Source organism: Nelumbo lutea, chromosome 1, assembly GCF_056320005.1.
Source record: "Nelumbo lutea isolate HS-2025 chromosome 1, American lotus-T2T, whole genome shotgun sequence".
Classification (NCBI taxonomy): Eukaryota; Viridiplantae; Streptophyta; class Magnoliopsida; order Proteales; family Nelumbonaceae; genus Nelumbo; species Nelumbo lutea.
This window is the reverse complement of record NC_142684.1, coordinates 201,614,298-201,628,804: the sequence shown is the minus strand read 5'-3', so window position 1 is coordinate 201,628,804 and position 14,507 is coordinate 201,614,298. Positions and strand designations below refer to the sequence as shown.

The 14,507-nt window shown below is 41.1% G+C and overlaps 1 protein-coding gene across 1 annotated transcript in view; it reads right to left on the bottom strand.

Moving 5' to 3' along the window:
• Nucleotides 1–14,507, bottom strand: part of MEE44 (Nucleotidyltransferase family protein) — a 58,677-nt gene that overhangs the window by 7,581 nt on the left and 36,589 nt on the right. The window contains 2 exon segments of the mRNA XM_088962273.1: nt 4,766–4,850; nt 4,964–5,041. Of these exon segments, the coding sequence (XP_088818399.1) occupies nt 4,766–4,850; nt 4,964–5,041 (163 nt within the window).

Sequence of the window (14,507 nt, the reverse complement as noted above, 5' to 3'; positions counted from 1 at the left end):
CTCTTGTATAACAACCCACAACGCAATGCTCCCTTCAAGTACCTAACAATTCTTAGAATAGCCTCTTAGTGTGGAACTCGAGGATGTTGAACAAACTGACTCACCATACTTGCTGCAAATGATATATCTGGCTGAGTAATTGTCAGGTAGTTCAATTTACTCACCAACCTCCTATGTCTTCCAGGATCGTCAAACTCTTCACCTGCATCAATACTCAATTTGACATTTTGTTCCATGGGTGTTTCAGCTGATTTGGCACCCAACAACCTTGTTTCTTCAAGTTAATACCATGTCTTGACCTTGCAACTTCTATTCCCAAAAAAAATTTGAGTTTACCCAAATCTTTTGTTTGGAAGTGATCATGTAGAAAGTTCTTCAACCTATCAATCCCATTGCTATCACTACCAGTCATGACAATGTCATCCACATACACCACTAACAAAATCTTCTTAGCTTCTGATTCATAACTGAACACAAAATGGTCTACCTAACACTGTTTCATGCCAAAGTCCCTCACTACTTGACTGAATTTGCCAAATCACACAGATGGAGATTGTTTCAGCCCATAAATCGCCTTCTTGAGTCTGCAAACTTTACCATCCCCCCCTGAGTAACAAACCCTAGTGGTTGCTCCATATATACCTCCTCAACAACATCACCATGTAAGAAGGCATTTTTTATGTCAAGCTGAAAGATTGGTCAATCATATATTACTGCTAAAGAAATCAACACCCGAACTGAACTAATCTTAGCTACAGGAGAGAATGTCTCCGTATAATCAACACCAGACAACTGAGAATATCCTTTAGCCACTAACCTAGCTTTCAACCGTTCCACACTAACATCTGGAAAATACTTCACTGTGTATACCCACTTACATCCAACAACATACTTACCAGGAGGGAGAGTGGTAAGCTCCCACGTATGATTGTGTGTCAGTGCAAACAATTCCTCTTCCATTGCTTGCCACCGCCTTGGAGAGGTAATGGCTTCTTAGACATTCTTAGGAATGGAAACAAATGATATCAGAGATATAAATTGTTGTTGGAAGTAGAAAGGCGAGCAACAAAAACATAATGGGAAATATGATGAGATGTACAACTACATTTACCTTTTCGCAATGCAATAGAAAGATCAATGTCATAAAGAGATATAACTGCAGAATCTGTCAATGAGGGCTAAACTAGAGGAGGGGCAGGTACTCTTTTGTGAGTATACACGTGTGACTGGTGGTCTTTTAGTATCAACCTGCATTGGAGAAGACAACGACTGAGACACAACAAGAACCATAGGAAGGGGGTCCTCAACGTAGAACTGGAAGAGGAAACACAGGAGAAAGAGGAGGAACATCAAAATTAGAAAAGAATGAAACAAACTCAAAGAAACTGACATCAGAACACACAAAGGAGCGATGAGAGCTAGAGTTGTAACACTTATACTCTTTTTGGGTTCTAGAGTAGGCAAGAAAGATGCATTCTGTAGCACATCCATCTAACTTGTCTAGTCCAGACCCTAAATTCTGAACAAAACAAACACAACCAAAGACTTTGGGAGTAAGAGGGGATGAAAAAAGAGTAGGGAACAGGACTGAGAAAAGGTACTGATGTAAGGATAGCATCACTCCAAAAACGCTTTGGAACATTCATATCAAGCATAATAGACGCAGTTTCAAGTAAGTGTCAATTCTTCCATTCAGCCATGCCATTTTGTTGTGGGGTATGAGAATAAGAAGTTCGGTGAATTACCCCATGGTGCTCTAAGTATTGCTGAAATGGTGTTGAGGTGTATTCTTTTTTTTTTTTTAAGAAAAAGTTAACTTTATTCGAAGAAAAGAAAGGTACATGAGGAGATGTACACAGCAATTAAGCACTCAGAGAGTTACATAGGCAAAAAACTATCACTAAAAAGGGATCCCTGTGAGCGCCAGATTGTTGAGGTGTATTCTTTTGCATTATCCAAGCGAAGAATTTTAATATGAACACCAAATTGGGTACGAATTTCAGCATGAAACTTTTGGAAAATAAAGAACAATTCACTTATGTCTTTCATAAGATAAAAGCCATGTCATCCTTGAATAATCATCAACAAAAATTACAAAGTACTTGTAGCCATTGTATGACACTACATTATTTGGACCCCAAACATCCAAATGAACTAGAGAAAAAGGACTCGAAACACAACTATCAACTCTAGGACTAAAAGAGACTATGATTTTTCCCAAGCTTACATGACTCACAATCCAATGATGAAAGATGATTTAAAGATGGAACCAATAATACTAGGGCCTTGAGCAAGAGATGACCAACTCCATAGTGCCATTGGAGAGGAATAAGAGAAGAAGACTGAAAATCTACTTTCGGACCACCACCATCAAGGTAATACAATCCACCTGCCTCATGCCCTCCACCAATCTTCATCCCCATCTTGAGATCTTGAAACACACAAGAAAATGGATAAAAGGTTATAGAACAATTAAATGACTTGGTTAATCTACTAACATACATAAGGTTAAAGGGAAATTTGGGTACGTATAAGACAGAGGATAAAGATAAAGAAGTGAGATCAACATCACCAACACCACAAATGGGAGAAGTAAAACCATTAGCAAGGGTAACTGTTTGGGACGTGGAAAACTGAGAAAGTGAAGAAAACACACCTGGAGTCCCAACCCACTCATATGATCAAAGGCTCCAGAGTCAATAACCCAATATGAGGGTTTGGATGCCAAGCAAGCCATACTTGAATGTGCAAGAGTAGTTTGTTCTACTAAGAGGATGTCTGAAGAAACTTCTCATGCTCCTCATGTGGGACACTCACCATTTCCTTCCCAGAAACACCTGTAGATGTGGAGGGTGTCTGATCAACCTGCTAGTTCTCACTAACTATACCACCACCACTAATCACAACATGATTGGCCCAAGTGTTGGGTGGACCATGTAAGTCATAACAAAAGTTAACAATATGCCCCTCCAATCCACAATATGTGCACCTTCTAGGACCAGTACTCTGTCATCTACCATGACCTCCCCATGAATCTCGACTTCCATTGCGACCACCAGTACGATTGAACATAGGACAACCTCAGGTTCCTGGAAATCCACGACCACCTCCACTACCACTATTTCCACGACCTCCCCCTCTCACCACCACAAAACCAGACCTGTCCGAGAGAGTGGAATGCACCATAGGTTCAATAGAAATCCTCCGGAGTCGGGCAAACACCTCCTCAAGAGAGGGGAGGGCAGATTCGCCTAATATGTGTGCTCGAATAGGTTAATATTCAGATTTTAAACCCACTAATAACCTTGTCACATCAAGTTGTTCTCGTTGTTGCTGCTGAATTTTAACATCCGAAGTCAAAGGGCGATATACAATAAGCTCATTACAGATATTTCTCATGCTTGCATAGTACTCTTCTAGACTTTGATTTCCCTGCTTTAGGTTAAAGTGATCTTGATAAAGTTGGTACACTCTGGTAGTGTTATCTTGGCCAAAATAAAGTTTCTTAGCATGGCCCCAAATCTCCTTAGATATATCCAAGAACATAAAATTCACACTAATTTTAGGTTCCATGTTATTCCACAACCAAGTTATAATCTGTGCATCTTCCTGTTCCCACTCACTAAACCCTGGAGAGTCAAAAGAGGGGTTTCTCCTCCCTCACATGTTTCACCTTCTTCTTGGCTCTCAAGAACACATTCACTGATTTAGCCCATTACACATAGTTCTCACCATTTAATTATCACTTGTTTTAATTGGGAGAAAGGCCAAGCCTGACCCGAGAAATAGTCAAGCCTGGTGCTTGGAGCCTGAGCCAGCAGGCTTAAAAATTTGTCCAAGCCCAATATAGAACAGGTGGAACGAGGCCACCTCGTCGGGCTACCCAGCCCATGAATAGGTTTAGACTGGACATGTGTTTGTTGGGTAGCCACACCATCATCTCTACTTAAGGAGTACTTTAGCCATATATAATTTCTTTACGTACTTAGATTAGATAATTGGTTGGGTTTGATTCCTTAGATATAGATTACATGTTAGTTTTTTTTTTCACGAATAGAAGTTACCAAGAACTGTAAGCAAGTCTTTTATTATTGAAAGAAATATTTGCATCTTGGCATTGAATGATTCAAGAATTCTTGGGATTTCTTAGATTAGTATTTGGTACCATGCAAGAGATTTTCCCTTGGTTTACCTCAAAGAAACCTATGCATAGATGGTGTTCAAAACAATTCTGCTTTATCTTTCAAGTTAATAGCAAAGAGTGAATTTTCCCACTATACATATACACCACTCTTTATCAGCCACTTTCATCTAATGAACCATTTCTTTTCTTTGGTTTCTCAATACATAGATTGCCCAATTTAAGATATCTTCTAGGTGAAATCCACTAGCAACCATTCAAATTTTAGAAAATTACTTGCATTCCTTTTGCATAATAAGTAATATGACCAAATTCTAACATTTTTTCAAGGAAAACATGTAGGATTTTCTTTTGTAAATAATACATGTCAAAATTTTTTTCCATCATGTCTTGTATATTTTCTTCTCCTTCCAAACATTTTCTATTAGTGTATCTGTTCAAATAAATATTAACTATCACACAAATTATTAATCTCATAAACGCAAAACCAAGTGGTCCCTTCAGTGAACTAGTTTAACACCCAAATCATAACTTTTTCATTAGCAAGTAGTCTCGCCCATGAATTTCAAAACCGTGGTCACCATGAATCAAGTACATAAATTCAACAAGATGGATTAAGCAAACCTTGATGCACTGATGTATGCGAAAACAGTTCCTCCCAACATTATTTGTTGGGAAAAGTGGATCATCAATGTGAATTGGGTCAATACTGCAAAGTCAGAATCAGAAAATGAATATTCAAAAGATGGGGCAGTAGAAGCATCTTAGTGTGAATATGTAAATGTTGTAAACATGATCCAAAAAAGAGTAAGAAATCATCACCAATGTCCTCTTTCCCTATTTACATAAATTCCACTTCCTTGAATTGAGATACGCATTTGACGTGGATCAAATACATTTCTGGACAAACCACACATTATTAGATAAGCAGCAGGAATAATATTAGTTGGGACAAATCACCATGAGGACCATATCTGTAAAACTCAAAATCTTACCATGACAACATGGCTTGAAAAATATGACCATCAAGACTGTCAATACATACATACAATGTGTATGTATAGATAGATAGTTACTCACACACACAATGTATTCTGTCAGCATCTTTCAAGACTGGCGAGAAACAGTTGAAAAGATTCTAAATAGGTGCGTAAGCCAGGTGCCCAACTTGGGCAGGGCCCATTGAATTTTTTTTTTATGAATAATAATAAGTTTATTGATTCAGAAGCAAATTAGAGTGAGTTCATACATCATCCCAACGAGAAGCGCGAGCTGCAGCCCCTCCTTGAAACTTACAAGTAAACTAGGAAAGAAAAACAAGAATCACAACTGAGCCCAAAATAATTCTTCCCTATTTACCCCTTGCTTAGCTAACACATCTAACAAGGTATTTGCTGATCTCCCCACCCACTGTACAGTGACCAACATATTCCTTGTCAACCAACTAAATTTCTTCATTTCATTCTTGTATCGCCACATAGCCTCTTCAGAATTTTTCAACCAACCCACCACCACTTTAGAATCCCCCTCGATTATTAGGTGTTGTACCCCCAGCTGGTTTGCAAATTGAACCCCTTGTATAGCAACTAAAAGTTCTGCCCTGATGGAATTCCCAATTCCCAAGGGACCTGAGTAGAGCAACAAAATCTCTCCCTTCTCATTTCTCAAAGCACCCCCCACTCCGGATAATCCTCGATTACCCATGCTGCTTCCATCAAAGTTCAACTTTATTGAGCCTTCGGGTGGAGGAGACCAGCTTGTAATTGATTTGTCCTTTAGAGATGAGCACCTTGCTACTGCTGACCAATTTCTCCAAATGTCATTAAAGGAGAGTTGATGAAAGATTTCCAAGGTCTTCAGCCAATGTATTGTCCTGTTTTAACACAGTCTTTCAAATCTTGGTTGTTCCTTTCCTTATCTTGAAAAATTCTGAGATTCCTTTCTTCCCAAAGAGTCCAAGTCAAGGCAGCACGAGCACATCTCCACATAATTCTCCCTATTTTTGTAGGCCAATAAAAGGTAGAATGGTTGAAGAGCATGTGACCTTCTGCTAGTAGACTCCAACTACCCCCAAACAACGAAAGTAGCCAAGCCCAAAGGTCTATAGAAAAGGAACAAGATACTAATAGATGGTAACAATCCTCACTATGAGCTCTACAGAGGATACACCAATTAGGAGAAATACAGAGAAAATGTCTTCTCTTTTGTAGGTTGTCTAAAGTGTTTACTTTCCCATGGAAAACTTCCCAACAAAAAGCCATAATTTTTGGGGGAACTGGCCTACACCAAATTTCTTTTGACGAAAAGGGTTGGTGAGTAGAAAGTTGAGAGATGGACTTGAAGAAAGAAGCACAAGTGAAGGTTCCATTGGGTCTACGAGTCCAAACCCTCTTATCTGGCTTGGAGGGATCCAAACAAACCTGATTAAGACAACCAAGCAAAATAGAAAGAGACTCAATTTCAGCATCCCTAAGTCCTCTACGAAACCCAAAATCCCAAGTAGGATCTAAGGGTGTTCCCAAAGGTGAGACAAATTTTGAGACCACCTCTTTTTTGTACAAAGAAATAGAAAAAAGCGAAGGGAACAAATCCTTTAACGGTGAGTCTCCTACCCAAATATCCTCCCAAAAAAGGATAGAGTTGCCAGAACAAACTTCATACCTGATAAAATTGAGGAATTGAGGAAGGGTGTTGTGAATAGCCTTCCAAGGTGCTGCTAGGTTAGCTTGCCTCGATACACCAACATCCCATCCATTCTCTGACCTCCCATGAATGCTTCCCACCACCCCAAAGGCCATCTCCACAACCATTTCCCTAACAGAGCTTGATTCTTTCTAGTTACCCTCCCAATTCCCAAACCCCCCTCTTCTTTACTTCTGCACACAATTTCCCAATTAACCAAGTGATCCTTTTTTTCTTGTCCCAGCTCCCATAAAAAGTCTCTCATCAACTTCTCCAGTTTCCTAACTTCCCTAACTGGTATCCTAAAGACAGACAAATAATAGGTAGGTAAGTTAGCCAAGGTAGCTCTTATTAGGGTAATTCTCCCTCCTAAAGAGATATAGTTCCTCTTCCATGAGACTAATCTCTTCTCAAACTTTTCTAACACTGGGGTCCAAAATCTACTCTCCCTAGGATTTGCCCCTAAAGGAAGCCCTAAATATGACATAGGCCAAGCAGAGGTGGAACACTCAAGACACTCCGGAATAGCCTCAACCTCCGCTACCTCCAAATTTATACCTGCTATGCAGCTCTTTTCCAGATCTATTCTCAAATTAGAGACACTTTCAAATCATTTTATTAGCTACTTTAGGTTTGCTACCTTTTCACAAAAAATCATTAGGTCGTCTGCAAACTGAAGGTGGGTGACGGGGACTTGGTGTCTCCCTATTCTCCAACCCCTAATGGCATCTTCGTTGTCAGCCTTAGTAATGATCCTACTAATCACATCGGCTACTAAGGTAAAAAGGAAGGGTGAAAGTGGATCCCCTTGCCTGACACCCCTGCAAGCTGGAAAAAAGTCCCTCACCGTACCATTTACCAGAATAGAGTAGTGACAAGTACTGATACACCCAAAAATCCAACTACACCACTTGTCCCCAAATCCACCATTTCGCATAACCTCTAATAGAAACTCCCAATCCACCAAATCATAGGCCTTTTCAAGATCCAATTTACAATTGAATCCTTTCTTACTAGACCTTTTCATTTCCTCCACACACTTATTCGCAATGAGAGCACTTTAGCCATAATTTTATAGATGCTTGTCACCAGACTAATAGACCTATAATCTTTTGGGTGGTTGGCATCATTCTTCTTAGGTATCAAGGCCAAAGAGGTGGCATTAATTCCAGGGCTTATAGTGTGATTGTCTGCAAATTCCTCATAGACTTCAGCTAGATCCTCTTTCAACACCTCCCAACAGTCTTGATAAAAACCCATTGTAAAGCCATCTAGACCCGGAGCCTTGGATCTATCCATTAGAAAGACAGCTTTCTTAATCTCTTCTTCCTCGAAATCCCTTTCCAGCCACCTTGCCACTCCATCAATTCTTGGCCAATCCACACTTTCCATGACTGTTCTCTCACTCAAAGGCCTTCTATAAATCGATTTGAAGTGGTCCAAAAATTTTCTGTCTATGTCATCCTGGTTGGTAATCACCTCCTCTCCTATCTCTCTAGCTTGGTTACAAAATTCTTTCTTCATCTCCCAATTGCCAAATCATGGAAGAATATATTGTTCCCATTGCCTTCCTTAATCCACTTGTGTCTAGATTTTTGTCTCCAACTGATTTCTTCCCTCAATAACACTTCTTCCAAATCCTTTTTTAATTGTCTCCTTAACACTTTGTCCTCCTCGGCCAGCCCATTGTGAGATTCCTTTACACCCAAATTCTATATCCGAGAGATTAGGCCCAATTTTTGTTCCTCAGTTCTACCAAACTTATCTCTATTCCACTCTTTTATTTTGGCTCTCAACCTTTTTAATTTCTTATGGAACTTGATCCCCTTCCATCTTACCCCCCTCTCCTCCTCACCCCACCACTCCTTCACTTTTTTCACAAAACCTGGATGGGTAAGCCACATATTTTCGAATCTAAAAGGTTTGGGTCCCATAGGAAAAGACTTAATTCCTATTTGGATAGGACAATGATCGGAGGTGACCCTAGGTAATGCCCTAGCAACCAAGTTTTCCAAACTATTCTCCCAGGCAAGGTTAAATAAGAATCTATCCAACTTCGAGCACAAAGGGGTTTCCTGAAGGTTGGACCAAGTGTAACTGGCTTGCAGCAGAGGTATTTCCTTCAGTTCACAATCTTCAATAAAACCATTAAATTTCCTCATGCTTGTTGAGATTACCTGTTGGGGATTACTGGTTTCATCAGAGAATCTAATGACGTTAAAATCCCTACCCAAGCACCAAGGACCATCCCATAGCCCCTTGATTGCATATAGTTCCTCCCACATCTCATTCCTCTCTCTGTAGGAATTAGGGCCATAAACATTGGTTAAGACCCATACACACCCATTTTCTACATTCTTGCACTTAATGGAAACTGAGAATCTGCCTATCAATTCTTTCACTACTTCCACCACATCCTCCCACCACAGTGTTACAATCCCCCCCGAGGCTCCCCAAGAAGGAGACGAGCTCTAACCTAAACCTCTAGACCTCCAAAAACTCCTCACCCATCTCCCATCTAAGTCCATCAGTTTGGATTCTTGTAACAGCACAATATCAGGTTTTTCCCTTCGGAGTAGGTCTTTGATCGCCCTTCTCTTCCTTGCACTCCCTAACCCTCTTACATTCCAGCTAATAATTTTCATCGAGACAAAATAGCAAAGGAACCCAATAAGAGGTCATGTTCTCCTCATTTTAGGCCCTTCCTCCTATCCCCTCTACCACTGAATTCTAAATCCCCCTCAATGTCTGAAATTAGCCTTTCCACTTCAGATCTTTTTTTCTTATTTGTTCCTCTTCCCCCCACCCTTCCCAATACAGCAATCATCCTTTTTCTTTCCTCCATCCTTTCCAACCAATGTTTGAGAAAGAATTTTACCCTACTCACTTATTTTGGCTACAGCATTTTTCTACAAGTCCTTCCTTTTTCTTTTGTTCCTCCATCATTGTACAGATCAACTCCCAAATTCTATCCGCCTCCCCCTTACTACTTCCTTCCAACACCCTCTCTCCTCCTTCCACTATCACCCTATCTCTTGCATCAGAACCTCCTGGATGGGAAGCTGGGATATATGTTACAAGCATAGCAAACAAGTCAGTACCTAAAACAGAATTGACACCCATACCTGATAGAACGGGGGTAGGACTAGAAACACTGGAAATGACTTGTTGATAGGAGACAAGAGGTTTTAAAGCCTTTCCCCTTTTTGGACAAGGTTGTGAAGTAGACATGGTGAAAGAATCACTTCCTGACGACCTACCCACTTGGAAAACCTTTCTCTGTGTTTCCGACACTGGAATACCCGCATCCATCCTCACGGCCAATTCTTGTCCCTCTCCACCAACATCCTGTAATTCATTAGACTCAAGGTCAGCTCCCTTGACGAAAGGAGGAGTTTTCACAGCTTTAGAACCATTTTCTTCACCATTTCTAGTCTTCCCACCACCTGCCTCTTCAATCTCTTCCTCTAAAAACAACAACTCTGTATGAAAACTTTCTAATTCAAGAAAATCATTGTTGCTTTTCGGAGACAGACTTCCCAGACTTAGCGTTTCATCTCTATCAGAATCATCATTGCTGTTTTGTTCACTCAACCAATCTTCAAGCCCTGCTCTGTTCTCATCACTAGACTTCAGGTAACTCGGGTTGCGCCTATCTGGTGAGAGACGATTCGCCAGGTTGGATGGGACCCATTGTAGAGAGCCTCGAGACTGTGAGTCTTGAGATCTTTTTGCGCCTGATCTGTACGATCGAGAGGAGGGGTTCGGGGTTGAAGAAGATAGACGCTTTATCTCCTTTATCAGCTCATCCCTCCTCCCAGTCATGTGCTTACTTAACGTGTCCCTCGGCCCATCTATCTTGTAATGGGCCTTGGGGTCAAGACTATAGGAGCCCAACTTTAAGGCCTTTACTTGAGATGCCTTCTCCGGCCCACCATAAAAGGGATCCACTCGATTGGGCCCTTCTTTTCGTCCCACGTGACCACTTAAAGAGTCACACCCCCCTGTTTTAATGGTCGAACCAGCAACCTTCCCTGTCTGAGGTTGCTGGTTCAACCCTCTCCCTTTCGACACTAGAAAATTTTTGTTTGTTTCCCCTTACACCACCTGCGCAAAGGATCTGCCATTTGTCATAACCTTTTCTTGCTTTCTCCAGGTTTGACCTTCCAACTGTCTCAAAGCTTTTTGGCTTCCCATAATTTGTTGGCCCTTCTTAGTGAAACATCCCTTCCCATTTGAATTACCCAATCTCACAAGTCCATGTAGTGCTTCTTCTTCCTCCTCCCCTCCTACCATACGAGTCTCCTTCCACAGCCCTACTTCAATGGAGGAAGCTAACCACACAGAGACAAAGCTCCCCTCTGTTCGTACCTCTACCTTTCGAGGAATTTCTTCTGTCTTCACACCACTTAGCAAGATTGCTACTAAATAGAGATCGCCCCAGAAAGCACCTTTCAAGATTCCTCCACACAACACAGCTATAGACTCTGCTATTTCTTGTTTCCATAGATGGAATGGCAAGCCTATTACACACACCACCACACCATCTTCGACAAAAAAATCCTTGGAGTTGGATGTTGGATTCCATTTGAAGACTGTGAATGATCCGAACTCAGCCTAAACATTGATAGCTGATATTTCCAAATCATTCTCTATTGGATCTAGGATGGCTTTACAGTTATCGAAGGGGGTTACTATGAAAACGCTCTTCAACTTCAACCTGGTTGCCAGTAAGTCAGCTACCCTCCTCCAATCATTAACCTTTTCCTTGGCTTGTATCACAAACTTACTATCCCACTCCTCTCTCTCTAGACCTCCCACCATTCTGCAATGGCCTTTTGCTTTTGCCATAACCCCTGGCCCTTGTTCTACCCTGCTGTTGCTGAGATATGCCTTCTCCCTTATGGAGGCTTTTTTCTCATTTGCTACTCTTTGAGCTAAGAACTCTTTGAGCAACCAGTCAACTTCCCCCCAACCTTGGTTCTGTTTTCCTGCTGGTAGACACACTAATTGCCTTTGTCCCTTACCAAAAAATTCAGCCAAAGCTATGAAGAACCCCTTTCTATTTCTCTTACATTCAACAACATATCTTCTCCCTTCTAGTGTACTAAAATCCTGCCAGTTTATCTACTTACCTTTTGAGCAGGCTCCAGCTATGAACTCTCTTAGCCACTCGATCACTTCTAATCCTTCCAGCAATATTGTACCCTTTTTCGCGTCCCTTACCTTCAGGCTTACCTTCCCCTTGATTCTCATCTCTTCGAACAAGAGATTTTTTGCTTCTATCTTCAAGGATCTCCTCCACTGACCTACCTGCCCGAACTCCATCCGGCATTTTAGGGCCCATTGAAATTTTGGCAAATTCTCAACCCAAACCCACCATTGAAATGTTGACAGGATTAACAAGAAGCATGGGCACTGCTTTGTTGAGCTATTAGGAGCCCATCAGCAAGGGAACTTACCAAGGGCTGAACTCCTTTCTCTTCTTCATGATCTGATGCTTGCTTTCCCTTCAGGTCGGACTAGTTTACCTGTTTAAGGGGATTGTAGAGTGATGGTTGCTCTGATGTCAACTAGAACAGAAGGCCCATGTTCCCTTAGATATCATATTGGAGAAGTTAAGGCATTGTCATCTAGGTTGAATAGCTCATCCAAATGGTCAATAACCTGTGTTAGAATGAGGATCCCAGGTCTTGTACATAAACTAGAGGCTGAACGTAGTGCTTTTTTTTTTCCATTTCCAGTGTTCCAATGATTAGTTATGCTGGTATGGTTCCCAGATACCTCTACATGTGTGTTGTATTGTGCTGGACGCTTCAAGTTTTAGTGAATTCTTTTTTATCATTAACTCAGCAGATTCTTTATTGATTTGCAATAAAAAATGGGTGAAATATAAGCATGCCAAGCACCCCCAAAATAGTTTAGGCTAGTTGAGTTGAGTAACCCATTAGTATCCTTTTTCCTTTAGTGTAAATTTCATGTCCTACACTTTATCCATGTCCTAACTGTATCTGGGTCACACATATGCTATGTACATGATAATGAAATAAAAAACATCATGAACTGCATATGATGACAAAACTCATGTTCCAAAGCAAATATTTAGATCATGTGCCATTCTGCAGTTGAGTTCACAAGGGATAATCTAGGAGAAGGTATGTGAAGCTCTAACTGGTGTATCCTTTGGAGCAGGCCTATTCCCTCTCAACAGTCTTTCCCTGTTAAGGCAGTTTGGTGCATGCCTATTCCCCCTAAGGTTATGGCCTTTTGCTGGGAAGTGTTCTATGGTAAAACAAAAGAGAAGACTGTCCCTTTGTATCTCATCCAACTGATGTATCCTTTGTAAGTCCCATGGTGAACAGGTGAAGACTGTTACCACTTACTAATTTCCTGTTCTTTTTACTGCAAAGTTGTGGGATCAGCTCCTTCTGATGTTTGGGCGCAGATGGAACAAACCAGCGTAAGTAAGCTTGCTTTTTGATCCTTCTACCTTTGCCTGGCGCCAAAGACGAGGGAGATTAATGTGGAGATGTGCAAGAGCAACCTTGATTTGGACCGTTTGGGAAGAAAGGAACACCAGAGTATTTCAAGAGAAGGAGAGAAATCTATAAGAGCTAAAAGATTGCATCTTGAACAGGGCTATCCAGTGGTTGAAATTCTCAGAGCTTTTCCACCATTTCTCCTTTAATGACTTTTGGAGGAATTGGTTTGTAGTGGCAAGCTGCTCCTCTTTAAAGACTAGAGTAAGTGTAAGCTGGGCACCACCATTTCTCCTTTAAGAAGTGATTTGTTGCCAGTTGAACGGGTTATAAGGGCTAGGCGTAGACCAAAATGAACAGGGAAAGAAGTAGTAAAAAAATTATTTAAGTGCCAATAATTTAACAATGGATATGCCATTAAACGGAACAGAATGGCAAAACAGGATTCATGTATCCGACCCCATATAGTTGGGATAAGGCTTGAGTGATGATATTACTTGTTTTTACAATTGTCCCCAAAAATCTCACCCCTAATGACAACTTTTGGCCAATGCATCTACCAAGCAGTTAGCTGCTCTTGGAACTAAAGAAGCGTTGGTAACATTTCCCTTGTCAGGCTTCTTATTTCTCTCATGATGTATCTATACTGTCGCATTCATTTCTACTACCTTTCTACCAACCCACCACCACTTCTTAATCCCCCTCAACTGTCACATTCCTGAAGTTTATCTTCCCAGACTTAGGCCAAGCAGAACTGCCAACAATTTGGCTCTTGACAAAACTCAGATTAGATGTTTGTATATGTTCAGATCAGAAGAAAGAGAAGGAAAAAAGAGAGAGAAGAAGGAGACCATACATGGGTCCATCACCACCACCACGATTATACATTCCACCACCACCACCACCATACATGGGTCCACCACCACTACCATGTCCATGCTGACCTCCTCTACCACCATGACCTCCCCCTCTCGTAACTGCAAATGCGGACCTATCTGACATAGTGGAAGTCTCTATGGGTCCAACTGAAATCCTTCGAAAATGAGCAAACACTTCCTCAAGAGAAGGAAGAGCAGATCCACCTAATATCTATGCCCTAACAGGTTCATACTCAGATTTCAGCCCTACTAAAAATCCGGTCACATCCAACTGCTCTCTTTGTTGTTGCTGAACTTTGACATCAGGTGTAAGAGGATGATAAACAT